This window comes from Aricia agestis, chromosome 4 (assembly GCF_905147365.1).
Source record: "Aricia agestis chromosome 4, ilAriAges1.1, whole genome shotgun sequence".
In the NCBI taxonomy this organism is placed as follows: domain Eukaryota; kingdom Metazoa; phylum Arthropoda; class Insecta; order Lepidoptera; family Lycaenidae; genus Aricia; species Aricia agestis.
In genome coordinates this window covers 7,271,181-7,289,222 of record NC_056409.1, presented here as the reverse complement: position 1 = coordinate 7,289,222, position 18,042 = coordinate 7,271,181, and the positions used below count along the sequence as shown (strand labels likewise).

General features: G+C 36.1%; 2 protein-coding genes across 2 annotated transcripts in view; one reads left to right on the top strand and one right to left on the bottom strand.

Moving 5' to 3' along the window:
• LOC121725958 (intraflagellar transport protein 57 homolog) lies at nt 1–1,270 on the bottom strand. The gene has a single exon (XM_042113160.1). It carries the CDS (start codon nt 1,174–1,176, stop codon nt 49–51), a length of 1,128 nt encoding a protein of 375 aa, XP_041969094.1. The 5' UTR covers nt 1,177–1,270; the 3' UTR covers nt 1–48.
• Nucleotides 1,271–4,276: 3,006 nt separating this feature from the next.
• The window catches only part of LOC121725957 (myosin light chain kinase, smooth muscle-like), a 41,907-nt gene continuing 28,141 nt past the window's right edge, over nt 4,277–18,042 (top strand). The window contains exons 1-3 of the mRNA XM_042113159.1: nt 4,277–4,506; nt 12,164–12,207; nt 17,274–17,364. Coding sequence (XP_041969093.1) covers nt 12,174–12,207; nt 17,274–17,364 — 125 coding nt within the window. The 5' untranslated portion in view covers nt 4,277–4,506; nt 12,164–12,173. The remainder of the gene's footprint in view (nt 4,507–12,163; nt 12,208–17,273; nt 17,365–18,042) is intronic.

Below are 18,042 nucleotides of genomic sequence, written 5' to 3'. Positions count from 1 at the left end.
TCAGCTAGTTTTATACAAAGTTTTGTGCCTCGATACGCCGTTTGGACTTTAGTACATATTATCATTTTCAACGGTGGACTCGATACCGGTTAAATATAAAGTAGATTTCGGATTTTCCTTAGATATAAGCAGCCACAGGAGGATGACAATTTGAAAGTCCAGTTCCTGAATATCTTTCTTTAGCGTCTCCACGGCCTTTTTGGCTGTGACGAGGGGAGCGTTATCATTCATAGAGGACCCCCGGGATTCCGTGCGTTGCTTGATATTTTCCAGTTTAGCTGTCAACTCATTCAACATCTCCTGCTTTTCCGCAACCTCGGCGTTTATATCCTTGTACTCGTTGTTGACTTTTTTCATCTCGTCCAAAAGTGCCCCGTACTCGCGAATTAGAGGCGCGAATTGCTCGTTCAAAATGTTCTCTCTCGCTTCGATTTTGTCCATGGCTGAGGAGATATTACTATGGACCTTGTTCAACTGGGTGCTAGTACTCTTGAATCTCTCGAATAACTCGTCTCTGTACGTCCTCATCTGCGCATGCCTCGCTCTCCAATCTCGTCCGTCAGCCGTGATCTTTAATCTTAACGCTGGTGCTACTCTCTCCAGCTCCAATTTCCACGACTCCCAGTCTTGAATTTTGTTCGATAAACTCGTGGGTTCCTTTTCTTCCTCTTCCTTAAGCTCACCGTCCGACGCATCAGAATATACATCCATTTCCTCCTCAACTTTATCCAGAAGTATCTCCGTTTCGTCCTCAATCTGATCCACGTCTTCTGCTGTTTCGTCGGGGTTGGGAGCGTCTACGACCGGCTGCTGCCACTCGAAGTCTTCTTTCTTCAGAGCTTCGTCCGCTAGTTTGTTAAGAATATAGCAGACCTGGTCCCCGTATCCCTGCTTCAGTTTGTGCGTAGAGAAGTCGTTGTTGATGCCCTTTTCGCGTAAAGCGTCGATTATAAGCGCGACTATGGAATTGGGATCGTCCTCCTCGTTGGGCTGGTCGAACTGTTTGCCAGTTTTCCTAATGAGCCATGCGGCGACGGAGGCGAAGACGAAAAACTGCTCGGCGGGATTTGTTGAGACGGTGAAGTAGTAGCGGCTCATGGGTTTCATTTTTATTTGCGGTCGAAGCTCGGTGTCTAGCTTCAGAAGCCGTAGCTTGTCCATTACATTGAGGTCCATTGTTCAGTTTTTGTCTTCTACCTAAGATAATTTACTTCCCTTATGTTTTACTTATAGAGTTTTAAATAAAAAAACACGTAAATACGCATAAATAGCTAAAACATTTCAGTGTGAATAGATGTCAAAAGGTATATCTATGGCCATAGAGCTGGATGCAAGTAGTGGTTGCTATAGTTACTGTAGTAACAACAATGAACTGCCCCATAGACATAATATAATACGACAGTATATATTATGTCTATGGAACTGCCAATGATATCTTTTGTAAGACATTGCTACTCTAGTATTTTAGAAACTCATTGGGAACTGCCCCGTGTTTTTCCTCTATGCAATGAACATAGCAACTGTTTGGACTCGTGTGACAGGTGACAATAAAAGTTAATGGACAAGTGTTGAAACACTTGTTGTTAGTTAATACGTTATATTAACTAGCTATTTGACCGAGCTTTGCTCGGTATTCGATAAAACACGAATAAAATGACATTTTCTAAGAATGATTCCTAGCTAGATCGATTTATCATTTTGATTTTTTTACATTTTGATCCTTTTTTCCTTATAGAGGCTGATTCTGTGTGTGAAACATGCAAATATAAAAATTTATCCAATGATCAAGGATATTTTTTGAAAATCTGCCTTCAAAATTTGCCTCAGATCCTTGTAGACCTATACCTACATAGATCATAACATACTATTCAGCATGCAATAGCATGTTTATCTACTATCAAATAGAAAGTGCTAGAATCGTCTCTATATATTCGGCAAGCCGCGATTTATCATTTTTGGCAGCTCGCTGATATTCATCAGAGATTTTTGAAGCTTAGGCAAGTTTCCAAAGCGACAAGAAAGCGGAGCCGACGACGGACAGACGTAAAGGTCGAAAACGATCGCCATAAGGAAGAGAATGTAATAAGGCCGAATTCATTTTACTCGATACAGCGAGCTAATTTGCCTTGAAGCTGTGATTACGGGTAAAAGCTGCAGTGTTTACATGAAAATTTATAGGTTGTTTAGCATTCTACTTACCGGTCGGCGGTCATTATATGGGAAACAGCGGAAATGCTGTTCTTTTATCCGGCAAAGCATTTATTATCGAAAAACGAAATGAGGAAAAGTACTATAAGGAACCTTTGATATTGAAAACATTACTTGATAGTTAGGTTACTGCAAAACTAAATAGCACTGTGGTAATCCTAATGTCTTTTGGGAATAAACGTTTGTCACACAGTCATATTTCCATTAAATGGATTGCCTAAAGGATAAAGAGGTAAGGTAAGTAGCACCGTATAACACATAAAAATTAGGACAACCCCCAAATTATTAAAAAATAATACACTTTTGTGACTGTGTTATGACTTATGACTTATGATACATTGAAAAAAATCGTTGACAGGCATAAACAAAACACATACAATTTGTGACGTCTTCGCGGTCTTCGTAGCTTATATACAGCATCGACATTTGATTTTAAATTATCTTGCAAACTCTACATATAGACCAGCACCGGTGAGCAAAACAGCCATCGTGGTAGAGTTTAGTGAGAAAAAAATAATAAGTGCCAATAATTGCGTGGTCTACCCTACCTGAGTTATGAAGTAATTGAGATAATACATTAATTAATTCCACGGATAACATTGAGTCGTTACTCGTTATCACAATGGAAGGTTGTGTGACTAACGTTACGGGCGTGACAAGAGCGCCTCAATTTTTACACAAAACGTAAGTCGTAACGGTTCCTAACACAAACAGAGGAAAATTTTATCGTGTTATTGCTCATTGTATTTATATCTGTTACACTATGGTCCAGACGAGGCTAATCACAAAGTTTCTTACAAATTATATTATTTAAAATATTTTATTAAGTTTTATTAGGTAAGTAAATATTCCATCATAATACTTGATTACATAACTCGGAATTTGAGACTTAACTACTTATTTGAATATTGTTCAGTAAATTTTTTGCATACGAATTTAAATACAAATCATTAAAGCTAAGGTAGGTAGGTATTTACTTACTATTATATTAAACACTCAGTATTAAAACTGAATAAAAAAAAATAAAAGTCTTGCTGCTGCAGCGTTTTGCATTGGTAGAGTCGATGCTCTACATATTTCCAAAAGTTTGGTCGAATTGTTTGCTACTTTTACACTCACTTAGGATAACTCCTTTAATGAGCACTGCTTGGCAGCAATTTTTACAGAATAAAATGTAAAGTACATTATCAAATTATATATTAAATAATAATATAATGTTAATTATAATATTATGTTCTGTAAACAATACTATTTTTTTATCAGAATCTCTGTTAAGAGGGCGACTAACCCCAAAAATCAAACATCGTCCTTCCTTCTTCACACTCACTTTCTTTCATATGCCAGGTGAAAAAGAACGACGCGAATTCATCGCCAAATTAGTTTTTTCTCAATAACTCGATAAATATACAACTTTTTAAAAATCCGCCAGGTCGATCTCTGAATGATAGAATTTTATACAATATGTTAAAATATTAACTTAGTTCAATGCACGGATAAGGCAATAAATGAAAAATTCGTGATAATTAGATGCATCTTTGTGATTTTTTTCTATCGAGAAAATTTTAAGGTATCGTGTTTTTGCTCAGATCGAATTCTCGGAAATATAATGTAATATCTAATTTTAGAAAATAAAACAATTCGGGGCTTATTTTCAAGTAAAATAAAAATGAATTATAAAATCGACACTTTAGGGTTAGTCGCCCCCTTAAGTCGTACCTTAGTAGGTACGATTTCATGATGTTACATATCTCTGTGTACGTTGTACTGCCTTTAAAGAATTCTTCGTTATATGGCATAAAATTTTGCGGAACTACAGTAAAAAGTTACTGTAGTTCCGCAAAATATAATAAAACCAACAAAGTAAGTACCGTAAGAAACAATAAATAAACACTTAAATCATTAATTAACCGCAGAAATATTAGATTCGAAATCATCCTAACTGTCTAGCCAAAGAGGCTATCCACTCAATTTCACAAATATAAGAAAGAAAAATAAAAGATTCCTCAATAAAGAACGCCTTTATCTCGTATTACTGGTACGATAAAATTAGATTCGCTGGCAACCGCCTGCGCAACCATTAGTCGCAATCCAGCGCTCGCGACGCGACGGCGGATCGCGCTTCCAAATTCAAATAAATCAAATCGCAATATTGATTTTTTTTACGTTTTCATCAGTGCTAAGGAATACGATTTTGTGCCAGTGCTGTTATCGTGTTGTGCATGTATATTTTGTGTTTGCATTCGAGAAATTAAATATTTGTGCACGCTCTGCGATATCCATGCGCTAAAAGTTGCAAAGGTGAGTTTACAAATAAGGTCCGAAAGTCAACTTTTTTCGATCGCTAATGTCGGAAGGTTTACGTGGTGTTTGTAGTAGATACCTACTAGATACAATATGTGATTTCGTTAATAATGTTGTTCGGCTCCCGGCAAAGATATCAATTAGATGCACCACGCGTTGTTAATCTGATAACAAAGTAAACGTAGGCAGGTTAAACGATGATTAAGGTGTTTGTTTATAGGGTTATACTAATTACATACTGGTTTTTTAAATTTATATTTAAAACTTAATTTATTTACATGATACATATTTAATTTGCATTCTAAAATATAATAGTAATTTCTTTCTAAACTTTACCATGTTATCCAGTTAGGTACCCTCTTAACTCTATAATGCAGCTACTTATACAACACTTTTAAATAAGTACATTACTTTAGTTTAAAGGAATTTCAATTAATTACTTAGTATTGTTTAAGTTTATCGATATAAAATATAGGACTGAGCACGTACGTATGTATGACACATCACTCATCACATAAACAAAATGTTGTACCTTATGGAACTGTCAATTCCACTTAGGTGTCTAGGTTTAGACAATATAATAATTAATAAGGAACTAGATGCTGTTGTCTGCAACCGCAAAGCCTTTAACGTACGGGAACCGTACATTTCATTTCGACAAAAATTATCCAAGTTCTTACTTAGCACTCAAAGCATCTATATACAAAATTGTATCAAAATAAGTTACACGGTTTAAGCCTGATGAGTGACAGACACAGTTTCGCATTTATAATATCAGTATGGTTTCCTTTTAGCAGTTTATTGTTTTTGTTAGCGATTAGCTAAAACTGCAATATTAGAATCTTTCTTTGCCGTTGCACTATTGAACAGTTACATGCATTTTATTCATTCACTATCTTTATAGTTCAATAAGAATTGTGTTGAGAGGAAACAAGTTTTGGATGTATTTTTAGGAACTGAAAAAGTATAAGAATAACCTGATTCTGAGTGGTTCTTAAACTTGGAGAAGTTGTTTAAGTCATGTAGCACAGAGTAGAAATATACCTACATAATATACCTAATGCTAGAGTTTACGTAGAATTGGTTATTCGCTAAGTTAAATACGAAAGCTAATAATTAGGTACCTAAACCGATGTCCAAAATTCATTAGAAGCAAAGTTATAATTAAGTTAAACACTTTTAAAGAATGGGAATTTAACCAACAATATAAATCCGATATCTCAGTTATAATTTACTATAGTCTATAATGAGACAGAATATTTTCTTTAACTCACTTCCTATATTAAATGTTGTTGTATCTATTTGCGAGTGAACTTTTAGTTCAACGACTGGTGTCGGACACTTGACACATCCACACACATGCTGCCAGCCTACTTCTTCTGAGGGGCTAAAATGGTCACATTTAGCAATTCCTCTCAATCAATTCAGCAAATGAATTGTCAAAACTGTCAAACTGACAAATGTCAAACCAGTACAAAAATACAGAAATGAATTGCAAGCAGAGTTGCATTTTGCGATTTTAGAAAAATGAATCATATTATGATTCATATCATGATTCTTCAAAGCGACCATTTTAGCCCCGCCGTACTGTTATAGAGAAACATATTGGTTCACCTAAATACTATCTCTCTTACAAATAAAAATATTTACGAAGTGTATGATATTTTAGAGTTCGCTGTCTTTTTCTATCATGTATAATGTAACTTTTCCAGAGTACCAAACAAAGACAAGCAAACCTTGTAAAATAATAGTTAACTAGATGACGCCCGCAACTCCATTGCGCCAAAATTAGTTTATCCCGCGGTAACCGTACATGTTTTCGGGATGAAAAGTATCCTATATATTTTCCCGGGATTCAAAGAATATCCATACCCAGCAAAATCGGTTCAGCTGTTTGGACGTGAAGAGGTAACAGACAGACAGACACACTTTCGCATTTATAATATTAGTATGGATTTTAGGCTTGACAGACAATAACAAACATTGTTTAGCTTTAGCTATAAACCTTACCTTACCTTACAACCATACCCAGTGTGATCCATACTAATATTATAAATGCGAAAGTGTGTCTGTCTGTCTGTCTGTCTGTTACCTCTTCACGCCCAAACCGCTGAACCGATTTTGCTGAAATTTGGCATGGAGATACTTTGAGTCCCGGGAAAGGACATAGGATACTTTTATCCCGGAAAAATGTACGGTTCCCGCGCGATAAACAAATTTTGGCGCAACGGAGTTGCGGGCGTCATCTAGTTCCTTATACGAGTATATTAGTTGTTGGTTAACGGTTGATTGGTTAACTGTTTTAAAAGTCTAGTGAATAGATAAATGGTCATAAAACCTAAAAAACCGAGCATTACCATTATATCCAATAGCTATGTCCACACTGTGCACTTTCATCTTCAATTTTCGTCATCAACTTTCATATTGGCGCATTCAATAATTGAATGCGTCAAGGAACGCAACGCCAATATTGTTGTCATTTTTGAAGTTTTGGATACGGTCAGAGGGCATGCGTCGCGGGCATGCCTCACGTTCGCTGTTGACTGCGCTACTGTCAACAGTCAGTCAACTGTCAACTACAGTCAACTGCACAAGGCATTCCCTTGACGGACAGAAAAAGGCACAGTGTGGAGAAAGCTAATCCTTGTAAGATAGTTAATGTTACATTACCGCTCATTAAATTACATAGTAACTCTAAAAATGTAATGAAATGTAACAGACAAGATATAATATCACAGTGGCGCGGTTCCGGCATCTAACGCTTCATAAAACGAACATTAAGAAATAGCACAAGGTCAGCTCAGCTTAGAATGTAAATCTTTACAGCTTTTAGATCAATTACGATAATAATTTTGATGATAATGCAGATTTGGGTATATGATTTTTTCTCTATTTAAAAATGCATGCATGTGCATTGAAAATAAAAATTTATTTCTTTTTCTTCTTTCTAATATTGATACAATGCTATTAGATGATAATATAGATACGAAGCAGATATAATACAGCAGGATATCATATAGCTGACCAAGTGATCTGCGCCACATCTTGCGGAATTCCAGCTTTGCACAAACCGCAGCAACATATTAACAGCTATTTTTAGATGTATTGTATATACCTATTATATTACCTTGGTACCATTTCATTTTATATGATTTGATAAACTATAGGAAATAACGACCGCACTCAGGGACATTTAATGATGATTAAACTTCAATTTAACGAAGAGGTTGATAAATAATGTCCCATACATTATTATCTGTCTAACGGCCGTTCCCAATATTTGATCTATCTCTGGTTTTGCCCTACTAGAGATATGAATAGCTCACATTAGACATTAGAGACATATATTTTATGTCAATTGTGAGCTATTCCTATCTCTAGTAGGGCAAAACCAGAGAAAGATCAAATATTGGGAACGGCCGTAATTCTTATTATAATATACTTATTTCAAAAAGTTCATTTAATTACAGTTAAGTAATTACTAATTAATATTCGTCTCTGAGTGCGGGAGTTACACTTTTTTTTCTTGGAGGGTTAAATAGGGGTGGCATGCTACGCTGCCGCTACGCGCGTAGCACCTCTACGCGCGTGCTACGTGCTCTATTTAATAACCCAAATAAAATTATGGATATATTGATTGTAAATGAATGGCTTTTTATATTGATGTATTATTTATTGAAGTCAAATAAAAAAGCTTTATATAAGCACGTATTGATGTTGTTTTATCTGTAAAAGTCAACCACTTTGTGGAATCGTCACAAAAAATCTTTCTCGAGATTAATAAGTTGCCAAACGCAAATTATCGTTGAGTCCCAAATTTTTAAGTCTTATTGATGATGCCAACTTATCAATGTATCACTTTATTTAAATTTAATCTTAAACAAACTGGGTTTTTATAGTAGGTATAATCGATGACAAAGAAATTTAATTCAAAAACATCTTTACTCTCATGATGGCATTATATACAACTTAGTAATGCAGACATAATATGCAGAGATAGTTCTATATTTTTAAGTTTATTATCAAACAATTTATTAATTTAACTTAATTGGCATAATATTTGTATAAACAGGGTTTTTATATTGTAGGTATAATAATCGATGACAAAGAAATTTAATATACAAACCGCCTCTAAACTCTCATGAGGCAACAACACATAATATGCAGAGATAATTAAGGAAGCGACTATAATATAACGTCTATATTCTATTGGCATCAAGCCGTCAATATATTTGAATGCACGTCAAGACAATGCAACATACGTACTAAATGTTTTAGCATATGATTATGTGCATAATAACGGTCTATTAGAATTCTGTGCAGGCGCCGACATATTGTTTTAATACAGGATCTGAGCCCGTAATGAGGCGCTGTGCCAGCTTATTATGTATAATAATATTTTATTATATTTTTATGACAATAATTTATGAATAAAACAAGGATCTGTAGTGTCTTTGTTGAACATGTCGGCTGACTTTTCTATTGGCGTAAAATCAAGTAGATACATATTATAGGTCCATATTATACGAGAAAAAATTATAAAGCATACGATCATTACAGTCATAGTAAGAGTTTCTAAGATAATATAAGAGTTAAGTATTAGATAAAAGAGGCTAGAATCTATACGAATCGTTCTACATCGACATGTAGTTCTATTTGTGCTTTCACATTAGTTTACCAATTTTATGGCGCATTGCAATGATTAACGTGCATTAAAATTTTCATTTAAGTAGGAATCAATTAGCAGAATTTAAAATTAATTAAAATAATAATAAATTCAGTTCATAAACGTGTATCGTGGAACAACGCAAATACGCCATCGCAGAAACATTCGAACGACAAATGTCAAAATTCATTGTTCGGCGCAAAAAAGGCAGTCGGAGTTATCTGGGACCGGTTTGGAAAGCGCGTTCGTCGACCCGCGCCGACCGAGCCGACATGTCACGAGACCTTTCTATACGAGACCTAGGTCTAAGTATTGTCTATACAGATGTGACATGCCTTTTGTCTAGGTATACATTTAGCCTTCTGTGATATACTGTGAGTGTGGACTTAGATGTATTTTAAGATCATATGGAGGCGTAACTTTTACTAAGCACTGGATCTGTATGGAACTCAATTTGTACTGAGGCCAACTTAATAGCTCACATTAGCATCAAACTACGCTAGTTGGTGTTATAGTTTAATTTTATGTAAGTAATTAAGAATAAACAAATAATAGAATGCACTTTGTTTGTCGCAGTGCATAACTCTGTCTTTATACATTTTATTCAGTCTGAGAAACTTAAACTATTAATTAAGCCGGTTTTTATTGGAACATAAAAATTCAGATCTTTCATTAATTTCCCTAGTGCCATGCTGTGCATAGTATTCTTATCATTGGTTAAAGTTTAATTTACACGTAACACGAGTAATCAAAATGAATGTAATATTAATAACTTAACTAAGGCACATCAATTTTATACAATAATTGACTAATAATAATTACCTAACTATTTGACCGAGCTTTGCTCGGTATTCGATAAAACACGAATAAAATGACATTTTCTAAAAATGATTCCTAGCTAGATCGACTTATCGCCCCCGAAACCCCCTATATACTAAATTTCATGAAATTCATAAAAACATATTAAGGGATGCTCCCATACAAAAAGCACATTTTTTTCTATTTTTGCTCTATACATATTGCGAGTCCGACTCGCACTTGACCGATTTTATAGACTATAAAACTAAATAGAACGTACAAAATATTATAAACGGACGACATTGACATTTCACCAGGATACTATTTCGTCTATCAAAGGCGGACTGAGTCGAAATAAGAATAATGCTGCATTCACTGTGCAATAAAATAGTAGAGTTCAGTACTAACTGAACTAAAATGAGGTATAGTATGAAGTTCATATGCACAGCGTGCATTCCCCAGTCCGAGTGCCGCTCTATGTCCCGCTCCGAGTTACCCAAATAGATGACCCAAATACGAAGTTTCATATTATATTTAGTATTTACTATACGCTATTACTCGTAAACAAAACACGTCCTTGCTTTACGTCGAAAGTTGAAACTAGACTCCAAAATTGTTTCTGAGCCTTTGTCCTATCTTCTATCATGAAAAATAGGTCGGTATCGATTTTAATAATATGTATATAATATAACTACATTTATTTATATTTTAAAATCGTTTTTAATAAAATAATTCAGTAGTCGTATTTATTTTCATAAAAGTAGGTATTTTAACTTTGTCAGTCTTTAGAAACCAACCAACCATTATCTTATACCGTTACGTACCTAACCAAGAGTAAAAAAATAAGCATTCATATTTAGAACATGTTAAAAATTCGAAAGATTCAAATACTTAACGAATGCGGATTCATTTGAAGTTCTCCTACAGAGCGGAAAGGTGTGACGAGGCAGTGAACCGTACTGACATCGATATGCGTATAATCTTTAACGCATAACTTATCCCCGACTTTCACGATCGTATTAATTACTTACTGATAGTTATTATAGAATTACACACGGATACAACACTTTTCTTTAGACTTGTTTCTTGCATAATTTATACTTTCTGTTTAGAGAATATTGAAAATATAATTTTCTCTCGCGAGTCGCGACTACGAGTATAGACTAAAGATCTCTGTAGTAATATCATTTTTTAATTTTGAAATACATAGACTTTTATTTTTTAACACAAATTATTTTAACTGATAATATAAATGGGAAAAAATAAGCGCCGAATAGGCTTCGAATCTACTAGACAGGTTTCGATGAGCACAGATAATATAATATTATATTTATTTATTTATAAATTCTTTGTTTGCACATAAGGTAATATACAAAATGAAAAACACAACAAAAGATACATAAAACAATGACAATACAATTAAAATAAAATTTACAAATTTATAAAAATGTGCAAATTGGCGGCCTTACCGCTGTAAGCGGTTTCTACCAGGCAACCGTCAATATAAAATAATTGAAAAAACAATAGTATAAAACTATTGCTTACAATACTTAATATGAGATAAAATAAACTACTTATACTTTAAATAGATATAATAGGGCAAAAATATGAAAAAATTACAGGAGATAAGAATTTTATGATAAGTAATTAATATTAGTACTAACATCAAAATTTTCATATTGAAGGAAATAGGTCTAAGTAGTGTTTCTTGACACGTTTCTTAAAGATATTTATGGATTCAGAGTTTTGTATAGAATCAGGTAAAGAGTTCCAGAGACGAATAGCGGAGATGGTGAAAGAAGAATCATAGCACGAAGTATTATACCACGATACGAAGAAATATTATACCACGAGTTGGCTATTTTTTGTCGCGATTTTTGATAATTTCCGGTTCCTGTACCTTTATTAACACGGATGAACAAGAAATAAGTACTAGTTCTATTTGCACAAGTAGACAATAAATAGTTAATATGTATTTTTCTTATAGAACCCGAATCCGCTAATGTCACTACATTTTATCCCCATTTTATCATCTTTCATTGTTATGTTGGCTCAAAGAGTATCGCTCTCAATTTTTAGTTATTCTGTTGAATACCTACTAATTCCTCAGAATTTCTCAATAAAAACATTTATTTTGATAATGTTTAGCTTGAAGCAGTTGTAACATTGTGGTAAACGTTATTGTTGCAGATCGTTCGAGATGATCCACGTGGATGAAACAGATCCCGTCGGAGGTGAGATGTTATTTTTTTTCTTTTTTTACTCGAAACAATAAATTTGAACATTCATACCGGTTCGTTACACTTGTTGAGACGGCAAACCGCAAAAAAAAAGACACAGAACTACAATTTGTATAGTACTGTATTTTGTCGCGTAGTTTTGACCAAAAAATTTAAACGATGTACCTTCGGGAAATTGATTCCTAGGCAGTTGACAGACCAACGTCATTTGGTCGGATCGTGTCAATTCAATGTTAATTGTATTCTGTCGGCTGGGTTTAACGTAACGCGAACGCGAACGCAAACTACGTAGGTTCCCCATCTGCCTAGGAATCAACTTCTCTGATAGTAGCTTAAATCGCGAGGCTTGTCATAAATTCATTGAAAAAAACTCTGGCTGAGTCTTGTATTTTGGGTTGTACCATAATTCTTATTATAGTTTGCGAATCATAAACAGCGGGGCTAAAATGGTCGCTTTGAAGAATCATGACATGAATCATGATATGATTCATTTTTCTAAAATCGCAAAATGCTTGCAATTCATTTCTGTATTTTTGTACCAGCTGATTTGACATTATTGTCTGTGGGCGTTTGTGTTGGTTCTGACTTCTGATCGATAAAAACAAGTCTTGCGCTGATTTAACAACTTTATTATACAACTACGAATGGTAGACATACGATTTATAATTTTTAGGAGACAATACGAATTTCCACACAGTAGCTCTGATTGTATTTTTTTTTATGAAATAAGGGGGCAAACGAGCAAACGGGTCACCTGATGGAAAGCAACTTCCGTCGCCCATGGACACTCGCAGCATCAGAAGAGCTGCAGGTGCGTTGCCGGCCTTTTAAGAGGGAATAGGGTAATAGGGATAGGAAGGGTAGGGATGGGAAAGGAAGGGAATAGGGGTGGGTAGGAACGGGAATAGGGTAGGGGATTGGGCCTCCGGTAAACTCACTCACTCGGCGAAACACAACGCAAGCGCTGTTTCACGCCGGTTTTCTGTGAGAACGGGTATTTCTCCGGTCGAGCCAGCCCATTCGTGCCGAAGCATGGCTCTCCCACTTGTATCGAGAAAGGAAGTTATAATGGCGGCCGGAAGCCTTAATTTTTTTTTAATATTTATTGTTGGTGTTGCCAACATTGTCAGTTTGACAGTTTTGACAATTCATTTGCTGAATTGATTGAGAGGAATTGCTAAATGTGACCATTTTACCCCGCAGAGTGATACAGATACTATACCCTATATAATTTGTGAAGACATAAAATAGAAAAAGTGTAGGCCAAACATTATTACCCTGCACTTACCGGTCAAAAGCAGGTAAAAGCAGAGTAGACAGATGTGGTAAAAGTTTAAACAATCCAATCATTCAATCAATTAAATGACACGTGAGTAGCGGTCGACGTTGCCAAAACATTCTATACTCATACAGCATACTACCTACATGCCTTGTTGCACTGTGCACATCCGGGTGACGACTAACAGACAAAACTATAATTTTGGTGTACTTTAAGAAAAGAGATGGATTTATTGCGTAATTAATTTGGAATTACATCGTTTTGGCGACCGCAGACCGTAACATATTAATGAGACCTCACGCCAAATGCGAACGGGCCTTGAACGCGTGTAACCACCTCGGTAATGTAGTCTCCATGCTGCGAAACTTAAGGCTTGAATTGAAGAAAAAACCTGCCAAGAATGAAGAACGAATCGAACTTACATTCGGTGTGTCCATTGACTATTATAATATCTATAGATTCTTTGTGATCGTTTCAATTAGTTGCTGTTGCTATTGCAGATATTGACTAAAATATTATGTTCGTTGTGTTTCAACCGTCTTATTATCTTTTCTTCAGAAAGACAGACAAACCAAGGCAGCAAGACCGTTTTCCCCTTCGGGTACGGAACCCCTAAAAAGGATAGACTCGACCAATTACAATGTTGACGTAAGAGTTAATCATACTAAATAAACTGCAATTTAAATATGGAACGGGATATAATCACCCGCAGACGATTGGCTCAAAGAAAATAAACAAAACATTTGATTTTTGGCAGAAGAATGGAATTCCTCTTTATTTTCGACTCGGCTGTTGAATGCTCGGACTTATCTCGGACGAAACGTGTTACTTACAATGACAGCAGACTCCCCGACACTCATTTGTCACACTTTATCAAAAAAAATTAACTCTGTAGCGACGAACGTCTTCCGATTTTCTACTGAATTGCATCAAAAGGTCAAAATAGGCAAAAAGTGAAAGACGACAATGACGAAATCATCATCAATGCGTTAGCATTCTATGTATATTATAGTTTGTGGATGAAATCGCGATGCCAAAGCGAACGCGTGAATGCAATAAAATTGTCATCCGACTACTTGTAAAGAGCAAATTAAGTCAAAATACCGAACGTCTGCAATAAATTTTAAAAACAAATTGTACGTTCCTTTGGGCATTGGAATTGTCTGCAAAGCAAACTTTTAAATTTCAATTCAGTATCTGCTAAATATTTCAATGTTTTGCTTTAACTTTGAATTCTCGGCGGTATGGTTTTAAGGAAACTTGTTTGAGATAACTGCACGAGCGTTAGTCATTTCGCTTGAGGGCAAAAAATTGATCATGCAAGCAGTCACCGTCATGGCTTTGCTATGTAGCCTCTACAAGATGCTTCACCGATCAACATTATTGTACCTAGCTTATTATAGCTAAGTTAGCTATTATGTTCAGCGTGGCAACAGCATAGAGCAATGCATTCTTTTACTCAGCTACTTCTTAACAACATTAGAGTTTTTAAAATAGCTGAGACGAAGTATTTTCCGTTTATTGTAATATTTCGTTAATCCATGATTTTCTACAGAGTAAATACTGCCATCGGTAACAAAACTGATCTACGCATCTGAAACCGACGCGGACGTCAAACAAAAACAAAGCTCCATACGAAACCGTACAAACTTGAAATATTGGATGCAGTCCAACGTCGGGCCGTCCAAAAGAATCATTTGTTTTAATGATGATCAGTGTTACGTCAGCTGGCTGTGTTTACGAGGTGTTATTATGTAAAGGGTGGCCGCCATTCATCCCGCGGTAATCGCGTATGACGCATCCTAGCAAGTTTACACCCATTTACACCGAAACGTTTTGGACTTGGAATTTGGAGTATTCGTGACGTGCGCGTGACGTCACACTATTTATAGCTTCGCGTACGTCTGCTTTTGGTATCCGTCAGTTTCATAGGAAACTCCTACGTTAAATGCTTTACAACATTACAACACTAACGAAAATTTTCTGGAGAAACGAGCAAGAAAGCCACTTAAGATAATATGAGACCAATAATAATTGGAGATAAAAATAAAGAAACAAATAGAGCCTCTTGCTCTACGTTTACTTGAGTTCCGAGTCAACGTTCACAAGAATTCTCAGTTTCTCGTCATATTTGGGAAAACACTGATAACTTATTGATTTCTAACCACCAGCCTACCTAGCATATGCCAACGAGATATCTCACTCTACATGTTTTCTCGATGTTTGATGGTTTGTCTCTTCATCTCTTTTCACCCTAGCATGACAAACATTTTTTCTCGCGTAGATCTATCATCGAAATAACACATTTTTATAGAGTTTGGTCGAGATAATGTCGAGATTTTGACATTATGAGACGAGTAACTACTCGTCTCATAATGTCAAAATTTAATTATCTCGAGAGTAAGATATCTCGTTGGCGTATGCTAGGTAGGCTGGACAGCTGTTATATAGAGTGACATCGAGTAACAGAATAAGAATTAATCAAGCAAACAAAGAGGAAACATTTTTAAATTATGATCTCCTCGTTATTTAGGGAGTGCAAAGATAATAATGATTCACTTAGACGATAGAACAACCGGTACTATTTTAGCACCGTCAACACACGCATGCATCATGGCTCCCGAATTACTTTCGGCTGTTAACATTTGGCGTAGTTTGTGTCACGCCGACGTGCAATAAATACTCTTTACTCGCCACTCAACGTCTGCGGTAATATCTATTTGATCTCCGGCATGCAAAAAAAGACGTACTTACGAACGCTATTCCAACAAAAATAAGTGTGTTGTGCGCAAATCTAGATGCAAAGCTAAATGCTAATTGTATAGACTATAGACCAATAATTTTAAATGCTGACAGTTAAATGCTCTACCCACCGCCGCGAAGTTACCGTTCTGCAACGATTTTAAGTGGAATGAAATATGCTATTGTAAAAATTTGTAAAAAAATTAACACCCTATTCATTTATTTTCTAATCTATCACTGGTTTTGCCCTACTAGAGATAGGAATAGCTCACAATTGACATAAAATATATGTCCCTAATGTCTAATGTGAGCTATTCCTATCTCTAGTAGGACAAAACCAGAGATAGATCAAATATTGGGAACGGCCGTAAATGGACTCTCCTAATGACACCTAAGTCCTAAAAAATTTTGGCCGGTAGGTTTAATTGCACCCTAACCATATTAAGGTTGCTAATTTGGGATATTGGGAGGCTAGCTTGCAATGGCTCCCTTTATAGCCTATAGGAAAGATTGTAACATAATTGATAATTATCTTTTCATAGCAGCAAAAATTCCATCGCTGAAAACGAGTAGCGTCCATGAAATTTTTATTAATAAACAAGTTATAAAAGATGAAAGAGATTAATAAAGTGCATGTTACACGTCGTTGTGAGTGGCGCCCGCGCCCAGACCAAACAATCGGAGGTTTCATTGCACTCTGGGCATGCTTGAAGATCTGCCAAACGGTCAACAGTCATTGTTCCTTGTCAACTTTTAAATAGTCAAAACTAGACGCTATCGTATCTCCGATTCATCTTGTACACTCTACTTGTAAATGTCAGAGCCGAATCTAAAAAACGCTAGCCATAAAAAATTAGTAGGTAGTAGGTATTAATTGCAACTTTCACTGAATGAATGAATGAATGAATGAATCATTTTCATATTCTACCTTCATCTACCGTCTCCCACACACAGGCTTTTAAACTTCGATTTTAGAATGTTAGATTGACCAATAATGAAGTGTGAGGATTTTTCAGTAAAATATTACTTTTGTTTACAGAGATAGAACCGCCATTCCCTTACCGCGATGTCACCATCAAGAGAAACACAGACGCCAACGACTTCTTCGAGATGCTCTCGGAGATTGGACGGTTAGTAGAAACTTTGCTTAACTATACCAATATACTATTACCAATATGTGTCAAAGGAAGTTGAGCGACTGCCACTTTCGTCATTTTATAAAAGCTGAAAGTCTTTCTTCTTTACAGCTATTTATATTATGTATCGCCCATTTTTAGGTGTTAAAACATCTACCCATTTCGAAAAAGTCTTCAACCAGCGCAGTCAAAGAAATAGACTCAACTCAGATGGCGGCCCTAATTTAGTCTGATTATTGTCAAACCCATTAGACAGATCACCTACATTCACTTTATTGATCCTTTTTTTTTTTTTACGTAGAGAAATACTGGGATGCATTCCGCAGGGGATGGGGACTCCCACTGCGGATATGTGGGACTCGCCGCGGGCAAAGATGGTGTGTGCCGCGACCCTACCCACTAAAACTCTACGGTGCTCCTAGCCGCCGCTTCCTGACGAAGTCGCGGGAACTGTACGACACCACAACTTCATCAGCAGACGTCTGCTTAGTGGGCTGAAGACTCTTCTCGATGGGAGCGTTTTACTCGCTCCTCAGGCCGAGCAGAGGCCCCAATTGGGGGCTTGCTTCTAGGCCATTCCACTGCGTTTTGTCGCGATGCGCAGGAGCACACTGCACATCGCGACCCTCTCGGGGACTCAGTGCAATGGGCGACGGCATCCCCATACCGCCG